General features: G+C 42.0%; 1 protein-coding gene across 1 annotated transcript in view; it reads left to right on the top strand.

Moving 5' to 3' along the window:
- CACNA1I (calcium voltage-gated channel subunit alpha1 I) overlaps nt 1-23591 on the top strand; it is a 183910-nt gene that overhangs the window by 68205 nt on the left and 92114 nt on the right. Inside the window, exons 4-8 of the mRNA XM_056846177.1 lie at nt 10045-10204; nt 12285-12600; nt 14675-14767; nt 17914-18220; nt 20746-21152. Coding sequence (XP_056702155.1) covers nt 10045-10204; nt 12285-12600; nt 14675-14767; nt 17914-18220; nt 20746-21152 — 1283 coding nt within the window. The remainder of the gene's footprint in view (nt 1-10044; nt 10205-12284; nt 12601-14674; nt 14768-17913; nt 18221-20745; nt 21153-23591) is intronic.

The following is a 23591-nucleotide window of genomic DNA, read 5'->3' as shown; positions in this document are numbered from 1 at the left end:
CCACATGACATTGGGCCCATCTAGAGCTGGACTCAGGGGCCTCCCGGGGTTTTCCCCTTTAAACCATATCAAAGGAAAGCCTCCTTTAATATAGTTCAAAGGGTTTCTGGGCTTCCTGGATCTCTGCAATGGAGAGGCATGGGGGTGGCGTCAGCAAGCAGCACAGGGATGGGGCATACGAATGCCTTTCCCGCCTGCTCCCATACAGCTTGCTGCTGCTGCTGTGACAATGCATGTTTTCATGCCCCCTTGTAGTGGCAACCTAGTCTTGGGTTTGAGTCTTGGGTTAACGGCATTGTGTACATAGCACTGCATTGTGCATGGTGCCAAATGCAAAGTACTGTACTATAACAGAGTCTCAGTATTTTTGTTTAAATTCATCCACAGCTGCTAGTGTTATCCAGTGGGTACATTTGCTATAACATAGGGGTAAGAAAGAGTTTACCTTGGCTTTGAGGGCATTCGTACCAGACTTTGAAAAAGTTAACTCTGTGACCATGTGCAGCTCTTTAAACTGAAGTCCTCAAATTTGGGGCCGTCCTTAGGGAAGGGCCATACTCAAAAGAAGTCCTGAATCAGAACAGAAGGCAACAGCATTGTTTCATGGGTGGCTCATCCAGAGACTTCCTATTAAGTGTGGCACCCAGGGAAAAGCAGTAATAACAATGAGATTGATTTTCGAAGTCTTTGGGCATGCTGGGAGGAGGGGGTTTGTCATAGTGGATTTTTTTTTAAAGAAGAAAATTGCTCACAGCCATATTAGAAAACCATTATTAGCTGGAAATTTCATTAGAAATTAGTATCATTAAGAAAAATGTCAGATAATTTGCATGTTTTACTTTGTATGCAGCGAACATAATTTTCCTGAAAATGATGTAAACAGTGGAGGCTAAAGCAAATGCTACAAAGATCATGGATCTCTGTCCATCTGTAAAAAGTAAATTGCACACACAGTCCCAGTTCAGATCAGTGTAGTGGAAGAGGTGAGAGGAAATTTGACCCTGCTCAGTTTTGCTAATTGAAACTGTGCTCTCTGAATTGCTACTAGTGTTGTAAAAAGATGTGTCCTTTCACAAGTACAGTTTACCTTTTATTGATGGGCATCACATCACAGCTGCTTTGGCCCTAAGGCTGTGGGCAGAACCAGTTGTCTATTTGGGCCATTTTCCAGTTTAACATTAAGAATCGTTTACACTGTGTGGTAGCCAGATTCCCATAGTAAAAAGTGTGAAGGAGAGCTACACACCCGAGAGGTCTTAGAGATGAGGCAGCCTTAGGGCCAATTCACATTTTATAAAGTTCTCATGTCCCCCTACATGTCTGCCGTAGTCCTTTCAATCAGACATATTCTGGGTGTTCCATGCTTGGAATTTAATTCTCAGGTGCATACAGACCCAATTTCCAAAAGAACCACAGTACATGAGGATAATTCACAGTGGGTAGCCGTGTTAGTCTGTTTGCAGTAGTCAAAAAGGGCAAGAGTCCAGTAGCACCTTAAAGACTAACAAAAATATTTTCTGGTAGGGTATGAGCTTTCGTGAGCCACAGCTCCCTTCTTCAGATACAGCTAGAATGTGAATCCATCGGTCTTTACTGTTCCTCTACTTAAAGACCAATGGATTCACATTCTAGCTGTATCTGAAGAAGTGAGCTGTGGCTCACGAAAGCTCATACCCTACCAGAAAATATTTTTGTTAGTCTTTAAGGTGCTACTGGACTCTTGCCCTTTTTGACTACAGTACATGAGGGGAGAGATCTTAAGCCTTCCCCCCAGTGCCATTTTCCCAACCAAAATGGCCCCAGGGAGCGACTATTTGACCCATTTGGGAAACTTAAATGTAGCCCATCAGTACGTGGGGAAAGTAATAACTCCTCAAATCCGGGAGAGCTGGCTTAAGCCTGCTGTCCCTGCATGCTGCAGTTCTGATCCGAATTGGGTACACAGGTCCCTGGGAATTAAGTTCCGAGCACAGAACTCCCAATCAAAAAGACCACGGCAAACATTTGGGGGACACAAAGACTCTGTAAATTGACCTAGAAGTGATCTGCAGCTACAGGGCACAAGTCTCCAAGTGCTTGGGAGAACGCATCTGCCCATCCCATTTTACTGTTTGCATAGGAAACACCTGTAGGACCAGCTGCTGTGTAAACTATGAAGGTGTCTTTCTGAGGTATTTTAGGTGAGGTTCATTGGTTAACTGGGATCTCAGTTTATGTTTAAGAGTTAGCGAAGGGAATATTGCCTTATAAATGTTTTCACTGTCAGAAACTTTGAGAAACAAATCCTAGTATTCTCAGAGGTACCTCTTGTATTTTTCTCTTCACACCCTGCTATAGTTGAAGAATCTTGCAGCCTGCTGGGATGAGAAAACGATATGGCATGGCTTTGCCAAATTGTTCAAAATACATTGTGTGGTAGGGACTTAAATATCTGCTGTTTACTCTCGGAGGGTTTAAGACATATAGTTGTCATGTTTTTAGGCTTTTGAACATATCAGCAAGGACTATAAACTTACTCTTTTATATATAAGTAAAAATGAATCAGGCTTTTCAGGATTAAAAGAAAACCCCAGGCTCCACTGAAGCACCTGCTGGGCTGTGTATAGCCTTCATATAAGCAAGGCCATCATTTGAGAGAGTATTGTTGCTGATGGCTATATTCCTATTATCCAACTATACCTATTTAAATAGGTACACAATACCTGCTTTCTCATTATGTGTTCCAGTTGCTAATGGGGGCCTAATGAATATCGGATCTTTCAAATGGATCCATTTGGTTCACACAATAAGATATTTCTTGGCTGTGATACTCGATGTTGCAATTTTTCCTGTATATAATCAGCTATGACATTCTGAGCATTACGGTATATTGGAGCTAAATGTTCATGATGCAATTAAAAACATAGACCCTGAAGTAAAATCCAGGTGTTAAAAATATATGTTCTCCAGGAGAGCATGGAATATATATCTTAAGGTTGTTTTTGCCACTTACTTAACAGGGCATATCAACTAGGGTTGCCAGCTCTGGGTTGGGAAATACCTGAAGATTTTAGAGGTGGAGCCTGAGAAGTAGGGTTGCCAGATCCCTCTTCACCACCGGCGGGAGGTTCTTGGGGCAGAGCCTGAGGAGGGTGAGGTTTGGGGAGGGAAGGGACATCAATGCCATAGAGTCCAATTGCCAAAGCGGCCATTTTCTCCAGGTGAACTGTTGTAATAGCAGGATAGTACCTGGAGGTTGGCAGCCCTACTGAGGAGAGTGGGGTTTGGCGAGGGATATAGTGCCATAAAGTCCACCTTACAAAGTGGCCATTTTCTCCAGGTGAACTGATCTCTGTCACCTGGAGATAAGTTGTAATCCCAAGAGATCTCCAACCACCACCTGGAGGTTGGAAACTCTAATATCAACTATTACAGTCCATGCTATTCTGGATTCATTCTTCTTGCTCTCTTCTTTATGAGGAGGAACTGATTACTCACATCATGCTTGGATGTGCTACTTGATGTAGGCCTAAGCTAGGAAGGTCAGGATTCCTCCAGGGTACATTGTGCTTTTTAGCATTGAAATTTGTCTAGCATTGAAATTTGTCTCCAGAACAAGGCAGGAAGCTCCAATGACATATAGAGAGTGCACTAGGTTGGGGCCTCCCTTCATTGAGACTTTCTTCATTGGTGATGCCTGAAGAGTGCTTTTTACCAGCTTTAGTTGGTACCCCAGCTGCAGCCATTTCTTGAAACACAAGATTTGGCTACAGTGAACCATGCTCTGAGCACATCCAAATTAGATCACTGTAGTGCGCTTCGAAGACTGTTTGGAAACTTCAACTGGTACAAATATCTGTGTCTGTTCTGGTTCTTTACTTTTAAAGTTCTTTATAACTTAGATCCAGGGTACTTGAAGGACCACCTTGTTCCCTATCATCCAGCCCACCAGTTAAGATTATCTACCCAGGGCCTGAGGTACGTGTCCTCACCCACAGAGGTAAGATGGGCAGTGGTCAGAGACAGGGCCTTTTTTGTAATGGTGCCCTTGAACCTTGCCTGATGCCTCCTGTTTTGGCTTTTAGGTACCAGGGTTCTTTTTGGGGGATGGGCAGGCTTTTAATTAACTTTTTTAAATTCTAGAAAATGTTTACACTGCTTCTCCAGAGACTGCTCAAGGTGGCTCATAAGGTACGGTAAATATAATACAACAAAATGATAAAAACTATAGCATAAGAGCTATCAATAATAAAACAATCCATTAAGAACAAGCCAGGGGCATAAAACAGACAAAACAATATTCAGAATCTAAAATGATATTCATAAAATTGGTCTTTGGCTAGCAGTCAGCCATAAAAACAGCTAAAGAAGAGGGATCCCCTTAATTAAAAGCAAGGTTGAAAAAAACATTTTGGCTTGACACCTAAAGGACATTAACGTAGGTTCCAGGTAAGCCTCAAGGGAGACAGCATTCCAGTATGGTGTCAGTACTGAGAAACTGATTGCCACCTGCCTCACCTCTGTGTTCTACTTGCCAATAAAGGTAATGAAGGGTTTTTGAAATGACTACTGATGAAGTTTCAACCAGAAAGTGGCAAAGCAGGATTACTGCTGAATATCAAGAAGACAAAAGTAATGACAACTGGGGAATTAAACAACTTTAAGGTTGATGATGAAGAAATTGAAATTGTTAATGATTTTCTATTCCTTGCCTCCATCATCAACCAAAAGGGAGACTGCAACCAAGAAATCCAAAGGAGATTGAGACTGGGAAGGGCAGCCATAAAGGAGTTGGAAGAGATTCTTAAGTGTTCAGGATGTGTTGCTGGCAACCAAGATCAAGATAATGCATACCATAGTATTCTCCATTACTATGTATGGGTGTGAAACTTGGACAATGAAGAAAACTGACAGAGAGAAAGTAGATTCATTTGAAATGTGGTGTTGGATGAAAGTTTTACAGATGCTGTGGACTGGCAAAAAGACAAATAAGTGGATTGTAGATCAAATCAAGCCTGAACTCTCCCTAGAAGCTAAAATGACTTAACTGAGGCTATCGTACTTTGGTCACATTGTGAGAAGACAAGAGTCACTGGAAAAGATAGTAATGCTGGGAGAAATTGAAGGCAGCAGGAAAAGAGGAAGACCCAACATGAGCTGGATTGATTCAATAGAAGCCACAGCCCTCAGTTTGCAAGACCTGAGCAAGGCTGTTAATTACCAAGAGCACCTCAGTCTTATTAGGACTGAGCTTTAGTTTATTGGCACTCGTCCAGTCCTCCAGCGCCACTTGGTAGCAGATGTAGCAGAAGAACCACCAAGCCATAATGCCACCACTGCCAGTACAGCCAGCATCTCCAGAAGGATACTATGGCTGAAAGTTGCCAAGAAATCCAAAAGAATCAACAGGAACACACACCCCCTTCTGCTCTCCTGGTGAAGAGCAGCAGTCAGGCAACCAAGGCCATTTCTGTCCTATATCCAGGCCTGAAGCCAGATTGAAATGGATCCATCTCCTCCAAGGCTAAGCTGCATAACAACCACACACCCAAGAACCCTGCCCAATAGTAGAATACTGGCCACTGAACAGTATTTACGTCATTTGGGTCTCATGGTTGAAAGTGCACCATCCTACAGAGATGACTTTATTATTTTCTGATCCGAATGGATACTGTCGGTCATTAAGAGCAAAGGTTGAGCCTAGAAGGAGTGGGTCTTAAGCGGCTTCTCTACTTCATTGGGTCTCGTTGACTGAAAGACATCCACGCAGCAAGGACTAGACTGCATTCAGGTAGCAACCTGTGACTGAACTGAACCATGTTTTTTAATATTGTGCATTTTAGTGTCTATTTTATGGCCATGTACAAGTCTGGTTTGTTGGAAGTTTCTTCTGTTATACTGTTAACTTATTATTTAGTTTTGCAGAGTTCTCTGCTGTAAAGCTGTGATTGTATTATTTTATTCTGGTCTTGTTTTTCACTTGCTGCTGTTCGGATTAAGTTGTTTTATGATCTTTTTAGTTGGCTGTTTAAATTATTGATTGCCTTTATACTTTTATGCTGTTTTGCTGTTATTGGAGCTGCCTCCAGCAGCTTTGTCCTTGAGACAGCAAAGAAATATACTAAAGTGGTCCAAAATGCGGTGGCCCAAGTCCTTACGGGGACCCCATGGAGAGCCCACATACAAACAGTGCTCCATCATCTGCACTGGCTCCAAATTGAATAACAGATCAGGTTCAAGGTTTTGGTGCTGACCTTTAAAGCCCTAAACAGTCTGGGACCATCGTATCTACAGGACCGTCTCTCTCGATATGCCCACCAGAGACCGTTACGCTCAGTGGGTAACAACTTACTGGTAATCCCCAGCCCAAAAAGTGTCTGGATGTCCTTGACTAGGGCCAGAGCCTTTTCAGCTCTGGCTCCAGCCTGGTGAAACTCTCTATCAAATGAGACCTGGGCCCTACGGGACCTGACTCAGTTCTGCAGGGCCTGCAAGACTGAGGTGTTCCCCCAGATTTATGGTTGAGGACAGCAACGGCCCCATTCTAGCTGGCCTCCTTGCCCTTCCCTGCCCTTCCATTCACTTCCCTTTTCCTTTCCCTGTTTTCCTTCCCCCTTTTCTCCCTTCCTTCTCCCTCCTCCTTGTTGTCCTCCTTGTTTGTTTTCCCGTTATTAGTAGGGAATTTTAATGTTAACACTGGAAATTATTTTAAATGTTGACCTATACATTGTACAGTGTATCTGTTTTAAACTGCGTGCATTTTATTGGTTGTTAGCTGCTCTGAGCTCAACCTTGGTTGGGAAAGGGTGGGGTAGAGGTCAAATAAATAAATAAATAGTTATTTTTAAAGGTATTTCTGTTTTTCTCTGACCAACTGTGGAGGGTATGTTTGTTTACATGGCTGAAGGTGCGCAAGTGAATGAGGAGCTTTGAAAAAACAGGCAGGACCTAGCCAGATAATAACTAATGACCATTCTTCTTTCTGTTGGCTCAGATCAGAAAGTTAGGACAGAGTGAGGGAATGGCAGGTACAACCTTCCTCAGAAAATATTCTATGAATAATTGAAGCCCCAGAAGCAAACTGTCAAGTGCCCAGTGCTACCTTTTTGATAGGCCAGGAGCCCAAGACTTTGAATTGACCCTCAGAGTAGTGTTTAAGATCAGAAAAGACTATTTGATCATTCATCCTCAAAGCATATTGATGTTTAAACTCTCATGAATACTTGCCAATTGATGTTCCAGAAAGAAGCTCAGCCTTCTGCTGCTGCAACATTCAGGAATGAAGGTTTTCTACTGACCCCAAGAGCTGGGTTTGAATTGAGACGATACTGGACATTTCTCCTCTGAGACCATTTACATTTGCACTCACTCATCCAGAAAAACCGAATCCATCCCAATAAGAATGCATTTATGTCTTTTTCTTTTTAATTTGGAACATGTGTATGTCTTCATATTAGCATTCCCAGGAGTGGAAGAGGGGGTAACTCCTAAATTGCTGTAAAAGGAAAGGTAATCATCACTGATTTAAAATGCATCATTTGGGGGCAATGTAAATTATGACTTATGCTCTCCTTTGTTCTTTTCCCATTGTTTTTGTCTATATATGTATCATATAAATTTGAAAGCCAAGTGTGATGTAACATATAGTAATTATGCACGGATGTTTTGATTTGTTCTTATGAAAGTTGACAAACGAAAGAGATACTGCAGCATGGGTTATTTATGGACTTTTACCTCCACGAGCAAAGTTTTCTATTGTATCTTCCTAGTGGTGAGGTAGTCCTCAGAACCATTAAGTGGGTAACCCCTCATGGAATCACTTCAAAAGGCAATGCACATGGAATCTTATATAAGAATCGACCTAGAGATGTTACAAAACTGTAGTTTGCTAACCGCAACCTGTCCCACAGATCTGTTCAATGAGAAATTTCTTCCTGAAGATTCACTAGGCATTCCCATTTCTTTCCTACCACATTGCCATCGAAGGGCCTGTCGTACACTTCGAGAGCATACCCACAATTGCTCCCTCATTCCTTTTTTATGATACTTGCTTTATATTATTTATAGAAAAATTATGAATGGAGTCTGCATGAAATCATTTTATATTCTTACACAGCTTCTGCATTCTAAGGTCCTCTGTATTTGAGTATGTGTGTGTATATAACAAATGCCATCAGTAGTAAGGTGGATAGCATGTGTAATTTTTTCATTATTAGTTATGTATGTATTTCAAAAACAACAAATCAAGGGTGTTTTAACTCCATACACACAGCAGTAATAATTACTATCCATTTATATTGCTGATAAAAATCAGAGCCCCTGCAGCTAATGCTACTGGTAATTGGCTGTGTGCATAGCGCTGTTCTTTTGCCATTAGTGATATGTAAGGAGTTTGGGGCATCTTACTCCTCTCCCCCCCCCTTGTGACTTGGATGAAAGAAAGAGGGTTATTGTAAACAACAGTTGTTCTGCAAAAGTTCTCAGGATGTCTTCATGGTAATTGATACCCATACCTACACAAATACATTTCCATTTCTGAATGCCCTAATTCCTTTCCCTCCAGTGTACCCAGTTCCATGCGCTCTTCTGAGTCCTCTATTCCCCAAAGCAGGAACAGAATAACAGAGGAAAATGAGGCACAATGTAAAGCGCAACTTGATGTGGCTAATTACTTGACAGTGGGCATAAAAAGGGGATTAACTGGTGCCTCGAGGGATTGCCACTGAATCCTAATCTTATCTTTCCCTCTCCCTTTGCCTTCCCCAGCCATCTGAAGTAATGAACTAGTTATAAATAGCTAATTAGTTAATTATATGCTGGCCTACATGCAGCATCTTGTAACATGTAATTCCCTGGACCCCTGCAGTAGGGAGTCTCAGCTGAGGAGGGAGAAGCAGGTGGGATAGTTTGCGGGAGGGATTAAGGAAGTGATGGATGCTCAGAAAGATTTACAGCATTTAAGTGACCCTGGAGAACACAGGAAATATGATTAATTTTACAAAGCGTGGTGTCTGTTCTGGTATCTAATGGTTTGGCAACCTAAGAGATCAATGGGAGAAAAATGCCCAAAACTTCCTTGTCTGGTTATTTTTAGAAATGTGTATCTTGAACGTTTTTAAAGCAAGCAAGATCTAAAGAAAATAATGTGTGTAAAAACAGAGTGTTTGTTTTTGTTGTTTTTACAAATTCTCAATTCATTTTCAGCTAAAATGTTTGCTAGGAGATAGTTACTTCAGAGACATCCTGTTCCAGAATATGGTTACATAGCTTGCATAAAGGTGCTCTGAATAGGCGCTTTCTCAGAACTTCATCAGATAACGAAGAATCTATTTTAGTGTGAAACCGTTTGGTGACACCTTAAAGACTAATAGATTTATTGTGGCATGTGCTTTTGTGGACTGGAGCCCATTTCATCAAATCAGATGCATGAAGTTGACTTTCAGATAGTAAATATACATTCATTCATGATTATTGAGGAGGGAAAAAAAGGTTAATAGTGCGACTGTGATATTTCTGTATAAAACTCAAATGTACTACAGGTAAGCACATACTATCACAGCTATCCCTCTGGAACAGGATTGGTGGAATTTTAAGAGAGTAATTTTGTTAACTCAACTTTTTCGCTAATAAGTGTAGGGGGGTTTGTACCTTTGCAATCTTGAAATTTTAAAATCCAGTACATTTTCCATTTATTAGAAGCGCTGAGACTGGGCCCCTTCATTTCCCTGAACCTGGTTTTTAGAGAGTGCTTATCTTAGGTGCTATATACATAATATATAAGGATTAGAAAAAGTAGCACACAGGTAAATTTGGGCTGGATTAACTGTTAGGCCAAATATGCTTTTGAACTTCGGGTTTAATCCTAGTTCAAAGTTACAGAACTGTAGAAGGTTTCTCTTTCTGCCTCCATTTGATTTTCCTCCAAGATTTCTTCCTATAAAGTCTTTCCCCCTTTCCCTACTGTTCGTATTCTTACTTTTCTCTTTTACTGCTTTTCTTCTCTTCTTCTTCACCAACCCCCTTGCTCCTTTGCCATGATCTTCCTGGCCGTGTTCCCTCTTGCAGGCATGCGGATCCTGGTGAATTTGCTGCTGGACACCTTGCCCATGCTGGGGAATGTTCTGCTTCTCTGCTTTTTTGTCTTCTTCATCTTCGGCATCATTGGAGTGCAGTTGTGGGCTGGGCTGCTGAGAAACCGCTGCTTCATGAAAGAAAACTTAACAATGTGAGTGAACGGCAGATGACTCTATTTCTTCTAGCTGTGAAGTAGGGTTGCCAACCTCCAGGTAGTAGCAGGAGACCTCCCGCTATTGCAACTGATCTCCAGCCGATAGAGATCAATTCACCTGGAGAAAATGGCCACTTTGGCAATTGGACTCTATGGCATTGAAGTCTCTCCCCTCCCCAAATCCTGCCCTTCTCAGGCTCCACCCCAAAAATCTCCAGGTATTTCCCAACCTGGAGCTGGCAACCCTACTGTGAATCCTTCTCTCTCCTCTTCCATCTTTCTTAGACTGCTTCCACATAGGAGCAGGAGAAGGTCTCTTTCCCCCCCCCCCCCACACACACACACCCCGTGGAGGCAACAGTAAGCAGTATGGGAACAGGCAGGAATGGTATCCACATTCCCTGTTGTTGTCCCACTCACTGCTGACACCTCTTTCTGTCTCTCCCCCTTTCCCTCAGTTGCATCAACATGGCAGTGCTGACATGACAACAATTGTGAGGAGCCCCCCTCATGGCCTAGCAACTCACCCTTTCCCCCTTCCAGCTGTACCATGTAGCAAAACAAGCCTGTTAAGAGCTGGGAGGGGGGCATCCCACTTTCTGTGTGGGGGGAAATCCCTATGGGAAGCCAGCAGCTCTTCTCTCTCCCACCCAATACGTTTATATTTGAAAGGAACATTTTCCACTACCTAAGCGCAGACAAAAGCACCTTTCATTCTTTGATGAGTTTTTTTTTTAAAAATCCTGTCAATATAGGTAATACAGAAATGACCATTTTTTATTTAAATGTTAATCACTAGCAAAATGGGTGTTTAATTGGAATTACCTAGTGGATGTGTGTTAATCGTCCATCCTTTGCCCTACTATGTTTGTGTTCCCCCATTTCAGATGTTGCTTAGCAACCACTCACATGCTTCCCCATGGCGTCTTATGGTGTTGGAATGGGTGTCATGCATGAAGCTTTTGATAACGATCCGCAATAAGACAGTGTACCCGGCCTCTGGCTGGTTTCCTTGGGCACTTTTCTGTTGGGGCTCAGTGATGACTAGCCCTGTCACTTGAGCTCTGCCCACTTCTATAATCCATGTTCCCTCATTTCAAATGAAATAAGTACAGTGTGTGCTAGAGACTACTTTACGCTACTTGAAAAGTTGCAGTCATTTAAGATAATTCCTTCAGCTTTAATTTTTTCTGTGAGTTCATATGAATTGGTTTCCTTGAGTTTTCATCTACAGTTTTAACTTTGAATTCAATATTATGGGAAGCTTTGCTGTCAGATGTTATGAAATAAGTATGTTAAGCGGTTCCATATACTGGCACCACACCAGTATAGAAAAATGCATCTGCTGTTCAGTTCAGAATGATGGGAGAAGAATTCTTCTTGCGTAAGGGGTGGGTATGATTTTTTTAAAGTAAGTTTTTGCACTCTCTAGCCTGTCTCAAAATCTTCCTTCTCCTCTTTCGTTAACTATCTTCTACCCTTTCATTAACGTCTTTCTTTTCTTTTTAACAATAAGGAACATTCAGGGTGGAATTGGTTGCCAAGGGATTTTGTGGGTTCTTCCTTCTTGGGGGTCTTTAAGCAGAGACTGGACCATTATTTGTCAGGGATGCTTTAGGTCATCCTGCATGGTACAAGGGATTGGACTGGATGGTCTTTAGGCCCCTTCCAACTTTTTGATTCGATCATTCTAATTTCCTGTCTAGCTCTAACCACAGTTTGTTGTGGTATCTGAATTAGCAAACAAGTTAGCACTTGCCCTTCCCACTAGAATCAGAAGCCCACTTCAGAGCATGGTTTGCTTTTCTGGTCTAGAGGGCATCTATTAATTAAAGTTTGCCAGCTTGAATGTCACAGTGCTAAGCAGGAAATTTGGTGGAGAATATGGAATGGGCAAGCTTCTAGTGCATTTCCTATGAAACCGGATCTTGACACCTGAGCTTAATAAGCTGTCTACTTTCCCCTGCTGTAATAGATTGTTCAAAAGCTTTTGTGGCACTCCTGGTCTCCACAGATATTATTAGTGTTAATGTTTACCATAACAATCTATTTTGTGTGTGTTTTCTGTCATTGACAGACAAGGTAACATCACCCTTCCTCCCTACTATCAGCCCGATGAGGATGATGAAATGCCCTTCATCTGTTCGCTGTCAGGAGATAATGGTATCATGGGGTGCCATGAGATTCCCCCACTGAAGGAGCGGGGCCATCAATGCTGTTTGGACAAGGATGACTATTTCTACTACATCTCTGTGAGGCAGGAGTTCAACGTCAGCGGCATGTGTGTCAACTGGAACCAATATTACAACGAGTGTCGCACAGGCAACTCTAATCCACACAAAGGGGCTATCAATTTTGACAATATTGGCTATGCATGGATTGTTATATTTCAGGTAATCTGAGTTGGGATTTCTAGGACCCAGGGATAATTCTGTATACCAGGCCTGCGCAACTTCTTCTCAGTGGTGAATTCTCAGTCCTTTATGGAAATGTTAGAGTGCTCTGTTATCCACATGGTAATAGAATAGGTGTGGCCTTTGCAGTCAGGGCTAAGCCTGTAGAGGGGTGGAACACATATTTTGTGTTACAGCTCTTTTCATCTGATTTTAAGTTCCTAAACCTCTAGTTACCCAGGAGGCCTATGGGGAAGAGTGAGCTAGAAACTCAGCTTAATATTAAACAACTGCACCCATGACTTGATAGCTTGCCTGTCTGAAGCTGTCATCATGAACAATGATATTTTATCACCTTGAGTTTTTTATTCATCAGGGTTTTCCCATTGGGAAAGATCAGCCGACTAGGTGATCACCCATATATCTCATCTACCATAGCTATCACTTTAAAGTAATATCTATATTTCCCCATTGGTTCGAAATACGAGAATATCAGTTAAAACTGTGTGACTTCTGACAGTCAGGCTTCATCCACACAGAGAGGATTCTCTGTTTTGCATTCATCAGCACTGCGAATGCAGAGGCATGGGTATTGGCAACAGAGCTCTCACACAGACGTTTTCTGCACACTTTCTTCTATCAGCCCCCATTCTCCCTCTGTTCTTCCCCACCGCATCACCAGAAGGCTTTTTAAAACATCACTAAATGGTATAGCTATAGTGCTATAGCAATTACTGGGTTTTTTTTTAAAGCCCCCCTACACTTTCCAGTGTAGGCGTGCAGAAAAAGTTGGCAGTGAGAGGTGACAGAAGGAAAATGGCGGTACTATTCATGGGACTTTTGATAATGAGCACCTTCCTTTCCAGAAGATGCTGTTCCCAAAAAAGGTTGTATCGAAACAGGTCTGGGAAATAATGGGCTAAGGACAGGAAAATGAAAATTGGAGCATGATTAAAATGTAACATTGTGACGGAGCTCCCTAAAAAAGTGCTCATATTTGGATGTCAAAGAGGAGAAAAACCTCCATGTAGAAGCAGCCTTTCACATCCTTTTGGTGCTAAAGGGACAGCAGCTCTAATTTTGTTGCTGTTAAAGCAATTGCAATGTGTTGTAGAGAAAGACTGTTCTTGTTACTGTCTACCTGGTGTATGTGTCTATTCAAACGTAGGCCACTGGCAATAAAGTAATCATAAGAATGCACTCTGAATCCTTGTGATGATTTCCCTTGATGTTCATAACAGTATGGAATTGGAAGTTATGACTGGACCAGCATCAAGTACTCTCACATTGATTTCAGTGGGAGAGTTAAAGACATGTGTCTGTCTCTCCCATTAAAACCAGAAGGACTTAGAAATTCTTGTGTTTGGTTAGATCATGCACCAAAATTTATAATTCTGATACAAATTCAGAGAGCCCAGCTATTACCCACAACAAAGCTGCCAGTCATCCAGACATACCATGGGGAAAATAATTGAACTGCTGGCCTTACTTAAGTGGCACCAGGAGGAGCTTTTAATGGGTTCCCCTGATCTGGAAAGATTTGTTGGCAAAATCAGAAAAAAAAATTGGGCTTACAGTGGACAAGGCGGTACTTTCCTCCTTTACCCACTGCTGCTGTTGGCTCTCCTTTTCATCTGCTTGCCACTGCTGGCTCTCCTCCCCCCACACCTCCACCTTGCCCCCGTCTCTCTGCTCCTCACTTCTTTCTGCTTGCCACTGCCAATGTTTGTGCACCATTGGGGTAGTTATGCTGCCTTGTTTTAGTTTTGTGTTTGTTTGTTTGTTTTGCTTTGTTTGTGCTACGTCTGTGCTCATCGATATTAAGTTTGGGGGGTTATTCCCAAATCAGGGTGTAGCTTTTTATATAAGATTTTCTGCCAACCTAAGGGTTGTCTCAGGCTTGTCTATGGGGGGGGGACCCTAGCCTATTAGATGCAAAAACTGTCCCCTTCTCTCTGTGAGTTTCTCTGTTTGCCAACATTATTCTATTTTCTCCAAGCTAAGTTTCAGTCTTAATTTCAGAATGTAACCAGAAGACTTATATTTCCCCCATTGTTTTGTTCTCCCCTGGCAGGTGATTACACTGGAAGGGTGGGTGGAGATTATGTACTATGTGATGGATGCTCATTCATTCTACAACTTCATCTACTTCATCCTGCTGATCATTGTAAGTACCAAGTGTCCTTCAGTGGACTAGATCCTATACCCCAATCAAATTGGGAGTCAGGAAAAGTTCAGGATCATTAAATGGTAGCTTTAGAGAGTATACCCTAGATGGCATAGAAGCCTCCCAAATAGCTAGATCATTCTAGTAAGCTGCATAAATCAAATTTAGCTTTGCCTTTCTAGAATCAGGAGCTAGATTTTATTGCAGATTCACAGAAATCTGCTTTCTGTTCCTGTCTTCCTTACGTATGTGATAGGTAATAATTAAGTACAATTGATTTTACTGCATTGTGGCCCCAAGGAGCTTGAAGACCACAGGCATGGCTTATGAGCATGAAGCACAAGGGAAGGTAGAAGAGGAAAAGAAAGTTGGAAAGAGAACTGAGGGATTATGTCTACAAAAAATGTAGCCTTTTTTGAAATTTTTGTTCAGTGTCTTTTTTATTCTATTAATTTTAGAACAGGTAAAATTTTGATGAATCGCCAATAATCTGAATTTACTTTGCAACCATTCCAACTATTATGAATTTGGAGTGCAATCCTAAAAACACTTTCCAAGCCCGAATAGATGTAAGCAGGGCTCTGAGTAGGATTCTATTTAGGATTGCTCTTTCTGTTGCATACATCACTAAGAGTTGGACACACTTAGGCTTACAGTGTTTCTAAGCCACTTTCTGCATGCATGGATTAAGTAGGTGATTAAAATGAAGCAAGAAAGCCTAACAAGAAGATAAAAGTTAGAATACACTATGTGATTGAAGAGTTCCATCAGGAATGACAGGTGAAAAGAATGCCCTTTCCCTGTGCTCACCTGATTTCTTCCACCTAATATAAGAAAGCAGTCCAAAATGGCTGCCTCATGGCTGCCTGTTCTTTTACTTGGCATTCTTTAATCTACATGAATGTCTGTGTCCATGTTCCAAGACCCAATACAACTAATACTGATTTTTTGGAATGGTTGGCAAGGGCCTGGCCACATTTGTAGCTGGGTGCCATAAGAATGTGAGCTGTGCTGTGGACAGTTCAGAGGAGGAGAAAGTAAAAGCTCAGTTGACAAGCATCTCCACTTTGCCTATGTCTACAGGTGACACTGGGTCAAAACCCAGATATACATTTTCCATTCTCAATATTGTGGGATATAATCAGGGTTGCCAGATGCCTGTTAATTAGAGGGCAATTAACAGATGTGCCCGCCACCCCTCAGCTAAAGGGGGGGAAGCAATCCACATGCATGTGTGGTGGCACATGGTACAATAATGTTCATTCCAGGGACGCTCTAGCACATCTGTCAAAAAACTCTGGAAACCATAAAGTTTTTTGAGGAATATCCTAGAGCATCCCTGTCACCTCCAGGTTTGATGGGGATGCTCTAGCACATTCCTCCAAAACCTCTATGGTCTCCATAGAGGTTTTTTTAGGGACATGCCAGAATGACCCCGTCACTTCTGGGTTTACCACAGAAGGGACATTATTGTGTGCTGCGTGCTCGCAAATTGCCCTCCCCACCCCCACATGGAAGCTCCCGCCAGTAGCAAGGGGGGACCTGGCAACACTAGATATAATGGGCCATTTTCAGGGCCAGGGACGTGCGAGAAAGGATGGGTTTTTATCATGGTCTCTGTAAACCAGATTAAATGCAAAGCATTTAGTGCAGTTGTGCTGTCCAAACAATCAACCTCAGTTTCTCATCACAATCCAGAGATGTACCAAAGAGCAGCTGTCATTCTCTTTTCCGAGATTTTTTAATGTGAGCCAAGCTTCCTATGTACAACAAAGGATGCCTTTGCATAAATACCACCCTTTCTTCTTTTGAACTAGCAAAGACTTTTAAATGTTGTCTTCCCTTGGCTGATGCTGGTCTGGAAAGATAAATTATTTGTGCCTCTCCTTGGGAGATGTAGACAGAATCAAATTGATTAGATCAGCCCAGTACTTAGAAGTGAATCTGATCCATCTGCCCAGTCTCGATGATCTTGCCTTGAAGTTATAAGCTACAATTTCTGTTGCTGAATCAGTCTAGAGGTCAGTCTACATTCTCTTTCCACCCACACATGAATTCACAGGAAGGGGGCAGAATGTTCCCTGTACCCTAGAAAGAAACACAGCTAAGGACTCTTACCATTTCTGTTCAATCAGAATAAGGGCAAGAGGGCAGTACTGAGAAAAAGAATATGCAAGATTTTTAAAACCATAGAGGTTGAAAGAATACAAGAAGCATACATGAAAATCCTCAAGCAGCATTTCCCTCCCCCCAAGAAAACATAACAATTCTATTGCTGAAGTGGAGGAAGATAGATAAAGGGGGCTCAGATTTAGAACAGCTTTGAAAGCCATTTTTTAAAAGCCTTTCTATTTTATTTTGAAACACCATATTGTCCTAATGTTGAAGCTGGAAAGGCAAGCATGGCTCAGTTGTTGGAGAGTTTATTCCCCTTTGAAATCCTGGATGCTACTGGCTTGAATATTGACTTGACGGCACTTAACACACACACACAAGGCTACAATAGTATGTGCATGCTTGAAAGATAGCCCCACTGAAATTAATGGGACTTACTTCTGAGTAGAGATAGATAAAATTGAACTGTTAAAAAAAGGAGCTGTATAGTATAAAAGTAAAGAATTTAAAAGAACATAGAATAAAAACAACAGAGCTTTGCCTTCAGGCTCACAAACTAAATGAACAGACACATGAGACAAAGAAAAAGCTAAAAGGCGGTAAGAGAAGACAATGAAGAAAGAAAGACTCCAACTTAAAACACCTCAATTAATTGGAAAAGAGGTGTGAAAATAGTTATGTCCTGAGGCACTTATTAAAATGTGTGTATGTGTGTGGGGCGGATGTAGAAGAGCAATGCAAGAAACTAAACCAAACCAGTTGTCTCATCTCCTACAGTCTTTTGCCAAAAATGCCTCACTCAAAATTACATAATCAGACATGTGACACAACCAAAAATAAACATCCAGTAGCCCTCCCCATGAAATGCAATTGAAAAATTACCTCAAGGGGCTTGTTTCCAAATCAAAGTTGTTCTTAAACTTTGGTAATAGATATCCTACAGTATGAAGCAGAATTTTGGCTGCATCTCCTACTTTCCCCCTCCTGCCTTTTAATCTTTTTGTTTTCTACTTTTCTCCTCTGATTCCTAGGTGGGCTCGTTCTTCATGATCAACCTGTGCCTGGTGGTCATTGCCACACAGTTTTCAGAGACCAAACAGCGAGAGCACCAGCTGATGCAGGAGCAGAGGGCACGGTACCTGTCCTCCAGCACTGTCGCCAGCTACATGGAACCAGGAGACTGCTACGAGGAGATCTTCCAGTATGTCTGCCACATTGTGCGGAAAGCCAAACGCCGCACTCTTGGCTTCTACAACAGCCTGCAGGATCGACGCCTAGGCCGAACAGAGCCAAGCACTGTCAAGCGGAGCATGAGTGGGAAAAATCAGAGGCAATACAGTAAGATCTGTGAGGGGGATTTGGATAAGAACATCTCTGAGTACTAGGATGCTTAAAACATGACCTACAGTGATGGTAATGGGAGCTATTTATGTAGCAGACAGAGCAGAGGCTGACAACATGAAATAGCTTTACGGAGGATAGTCTCTGTTCTTTGAGGCCCTTGATGGAAAGTTGGCATAAAAAATGTCTGTAAATAAATGTCAATAAATTATCTAATGGTGGGAACATTGGCAAGCTATATGTGACGTTTGATTTAGTACAGAAGCATTCAGGTCTCCAGGTTTTAAAAAGCAGAACATTTTATAAGGCAGAATTGCATTAATGGAATATGAGGCTGACAAAATGGACACTCTTTTGTAGAGCCTAAATGGGATTTTATCAGTTAAGAGGAAAAGATTTTACTGGCCAATGAAACTGAGTTTAGTCCAGCATTTCTGAGGGGCATAAGCCTACAGTGAAACATACTGGCAAAATCAGGATAGAAGCGGTAGCTTAGTTGTTGAAGGGGCAGAAGATACAGCGTAAAAGTAACAGAGAGCCAGTGAGGTATAGTGGTTAGAGTATTGGACCAGGATCTGGGAGATCCAGGTTCAGATCCCCACCCTGCAATGGAATCTCGCTGGATGACCTTGGGTCAGGCACATACTTCAGCCTAACGTATATCACAGCATTGTTCTGAATATAAAATGAAGTATGGGCGAATGATGTAAGCTGCTTTGGGTCCCCACTGTAGAGAAAGGTGGGCTATAAATGAAATAAATAAATAATAAAATATTTGTGAAATGCAAACAGACCCTAAGGCCATGTCAAATTATCCTAGAGGATATCCAAAAGACTGCAATAATCAGAAGTGCTTTTTACAAATGGCCCAGTTGGCTTGGGTGGAGTTGAGTCTTTGGCATTTTTGTGCACTAGGTAAAATGTTAAACCAATGCCCTCACATGGGTTTCATGAGTTCCTGAGCCTGGCAGCCCCTCCTTAGCCATCCCCTCTTTCCTGTGCCTTGTCCAGCTCCAGAAGAACTGAGTTGATTTCTCCCAAATCCTGCAAAAATACCAACTAATGGAGAGTCCTGGCTCACTTCCTGCCCTCCACACCCTGAAGTGAGAATGGTGATCCCAGCATTCCAGTGGGCGGGGCTACTCCTGTTCCTCACCCACCCATGCTTTACATTGGGCCCTTCCTGCAGCCGTTATCGTTCACCTACCACTGTTGTTGCCTTGGTCCTTCCTTGCTGCAGTGATTACCAGACTTCCTACCCTTCCTGAAGGACATGCTCCAAGGTAGGACAGATGTAATTAAGCCAAGTAAGGAACTCAGACTTGTAAGTATACACTGTGTTTAGCCATGCAGTTATAGTCTGAGAATGGTGACATTAAAAAAAAAAAAAAACTACCGTGGAGTGCTTAACTTTCCATTGAGATGAATTCTGCAAGGAAAGGAAAGCAATAGCATTTTTCTGCCATGCCAGCAATCTCAGCCTTTTGGATGATAAGAGCAATTTATCACCTGTGGGTGACGATTTCTTTCACTATAACCACTCCCTTTCTGACCTCATGTCCACATTTTAAAAAGGAATCTTGCCTAGAGCTTTCACAAGCTCTACAAGGAACATTGATGCTGTTGAGACTCATAATGGTGTATATACAGAACAATGAATTCAAGAGGTACATATAAAATGTCTCAGGTGTGCATTTCAGAAACGTCTGTGAAGTGGCCTTTAGAGCCACAAAAGAGCATAGTGTGGTACCTACTCACTTCTGCTAGCACCAAAATACCTTTAGGGCTTAGCACAGGGCAGAATTCTGTGTTCCTAAGTGAGCTATCCTGGGATTAATTTTACCTGTAATTGGAGGGCTTTATGATCAATTTTACTGTATCAGATATTTTTGCACTTTCTCCTAATATCCATGTCAGTTCTGCAAACCCATTAGGAATAAGGGCTAATAAAAAAAGAAAGAAATGTTGACAGTAAAGTCAACAGAACCAGTTGGATGAAAACAGAATAAACCTCATGACCACATGGGAAGAACCATTTTTGCAGTATTTCCCCTCCCACAAAAATGTATTTTGGAAGCATTTGTTTGCATTATAAATAGGGTATCATAGATATTTTTTTAAGATGCATCTTTGGTATTTTTAACCTCTTGGATAACACAGGCCATGGCCTCTTATTTAATTATTCCAGCAATATGGAGAACTGTTCAACCCCTGCTATATAACCCAACATAATTGAGTCCGATCTATTGTGGCTGAAGTAGAGCGTGTCTCTGAGAGACAAACAATCTCCATTTAAAGTCTCTCAGTGATGATGAGCTTAACACTTCCCTTGGCAGGCAGTTCCAGTGCTTAGTTTTCCTCCCTCTTAAAATGGCCAGCAACCCAGTTTAGGAGTTGCTTTGCTTAATTAAGGTCTGAGAAGCAAAACTGTTTTTTATATATAAATTTATATATATAAATTTATATATTTATTTATACATATTCATTCCCATTTAAAATGGCTCCTTCTGTGTATTTCACAGGGCGTTGCCGCAAACACAGTTCTGTCGATTACATGCCACAAAGTCTTGGTCAGCCTATTGCCATGACATTGACCTCTGACCCCGGCAATTGTCCAAGTTGTCACAAGACCCAACGGGAAGCAGCCCGAAGACTCTCTGTGCTGGACAGTGCTGATTCGGACAAGGAGGAAGGAGGGGAAGCCTGTGAGGAGGAGGGAGATGGAAGGAAAGGAAGTGAGGGGTCAGCAGACCTGGAGAAGGAAGAGGAGGATGGAGAAGAAGGCGGCCAACTGACACACTGCGGTTATATGTGGCAAGAAGTGAGAGTCAAGTTGAGGGGAATTGTGGAGAGCAAATACTTCAACCGTGGCATCATGATCGCCATCCTTGTGAACACCATCAGCATGGGTATTGAGCACCATGAACAGGTAACTTGACTGCAGACAACAGTCTGAGGTGGTGGTGGTACAGCTTAAGATGGGTATAAATTGTTCATGTTGTAGCTGTAAGGACACCCTCTGTAGAACTGAATGATACCATGTCCAAATCTGTTTGCTACGTCTCTAAGAAATTTGGTATCCTTGGGGGCTGATAGGACATGTGACCAAGGACCCATGAATCAGGCAGCTCCTAGGCATCAACCAAATTTGAGATGGCAGGTTGAGAAGATGTTCACTTGAATCTACCACTTACCTTTGCACAGTTGTCACAATTCACCTATTCTGTGTTTATTTCTTGTGCACAACTCTGGAAAGCTTGGTGCTCCAAAGTTTGTACAGGAAGCAAACTCCATTGGAATGTCAACATATGTCAAAGTTATGCCTAGTCTGCAGTTTGCTAAACAGATCATAATGATCAGAGTGACAGCTAAGTCATGTGATGATGCTGGTCTGATCCAGTTTGTACAGCCAGGAATGGGGATTTCCAGAATGACTCATCTCAGGTGAACTGTGATTGGTCATAAATGTGTATATAAGTCTGTGTAGTGAATGTAAGTTACTTCTTGCCTGAAATATACGTGCTGGCGGAGCATGCTGATGCTCAGAGCTGTGAATGTTAACAGCCAAAGGACTCTGTGTAGATATTGTAAATAAACTGTACATAGCAGAACTGCGTGGTGTGAAGTTGCTACCAGGTAAACTCCTGAAGTCCAGACAAGCTGTGCGCGACATGGAAGGGATGGAAGTTTTGCATGAGCCATTGGTGCTTGAGGGACTGAGGCCTCAGACAAGTAAAGAGGCCGGAGGAAACAGAACACATATGAACATATTGTGTAAGCCAATCAAGCAATTAACCATTACCATGTTTCTCCAATTAATGCAAAAGAACTGGTCATGGGATGGTTGAGATCCTGCAGTGAAGTATTTCAGGTTTTACTTCCACACTGTCCCTTTCTTGTTCTCCTCTTCTCTAGCTTTTCTGTTTTCTGGTCCCTCTCTCATCCTTCTCTTTATATACTCCATCCAGCAAACCATGATTTCCCCCCTTTTCTCTGTGTCATTTCCTTCCCTTGCCTCCCACTGTCTCCCCTTTTTCTGTCTCATTTCTCCTTTCATTAGCTAACTGCATCCATTGTTTGGTTTATTCTAATACAACCCTCTGGAGACAGCACAGGCTCTTCGCCCATAGCTCAAATCAAATCCATCAGTATGCCAGCCTTTTCAACTTAATTAAGAGACATGCCAGTATTGTCTGCTTGTACAGAAGTATTGGAAAACCAGGTAAATCCTACATTATTAGCAGGAGGGTCAAGGAACCCTTTCATCCCCTTAAGGGACAGAGAGGCCAGAACCCATCTGTTAGTGTCTGCCAAAGAATGGGTCAAGACACTGATAGCAGTTGTCAATCTGGAGGGAAATGTGGCTCTTATCACTGTCAAAACCGCAGCATATAATGATCAGTTACAAGTTTCCTCCTCCTAACACTGAGTGGGGTTGTAACCTAAAAGCCATCTGTGGCAAGGCTCAAATGTTTGTACTGTCAAGCCCAAGTACTTTTGTCCCACTGCCATGCAGGAGACCTGTCCATTTACTGTAATGTCACTTGCGGGGGTGGGGTGGGGGTGACCTACAGTTTCCAAGGCTTGTAGGTCTCAGAAGCTCATGCTGGCATTTGACAATTCCAGCCACCGTTTTGCTTTTAAGAGTATATTGCTAGGTCTTGTGGTTGCAAAGATGAGTTGAAAACAGGATAGCCAGCGTACAAAGGAATGAGAGTAGTAGTAATTCTTGTTGTTTTGTTGTTGGTATTGTTGCCTATAGACTGCCGTAGCAGTATTTTGTACAATAATTGAGTTAGAAAGAACAGAGCTGCCCACAGCCTTACAATCTAAGCAATGGAGCAAGTGAAAAATTTTTACTAATCCATTGCGTTTGCTCTCCTTTGGGATTTTTAGTTAAAGTTCTTCCGATGGCTGATTCAACTTTCTTCCACATCAGACAGTTAAAAATGAATATCAGTAGTTTGGCCTCAACAAAGTTCATGAAAACAATTTGCCACTTATGTTAATCACAGGCAATTATTTCATGCAAATTAGTTGTGTTCCTCTGCATGATTTATTCCCAGAGTAGCCCCACCCTGATGTAGGGTGTCTACAGAAAGTTAATAATCTGGTCATTTTAATGAATGTTATACATTATGACTCTGTGGAAAATAATTATATTTCTGAATTAGCTGTTGCAATGCATGAAACAAAGAATTTGCAGACATGTGAGATTGTTTATCAAAAGGCATGTCTACCCTCACACAAAGTGGCCTGATTAGCCTTTTTTGTGGTCTGGATGTTCTCATATGAAAACAAGAGGTGACCGAAGCACACCCATGCACAGAATTTGATTGGGAGGGAGGAGTACAAAAAGGTCACTTAT

The sequence above is a fragment of the Euleptes europaea genome, chromosome 3, assembly GCF_029931775.1.
Source record: "Euleptes europaea isolate rEulEur1 chromosome 3, rEulEur1.hap1, whole genome shotgun sequence".
In the NCBI taxonomy this organism is placed as follows: Eukaryota; Metazoa; Chordata; class Lepidosauria; order Squamata; family Sphaerodactylidae; genus Euleptes; species Euleptes europaea.
Note: the sequence above shows the minus strand (reverse complement) of the source record. Positions and strands in the feature narration are given on the sequence as shown.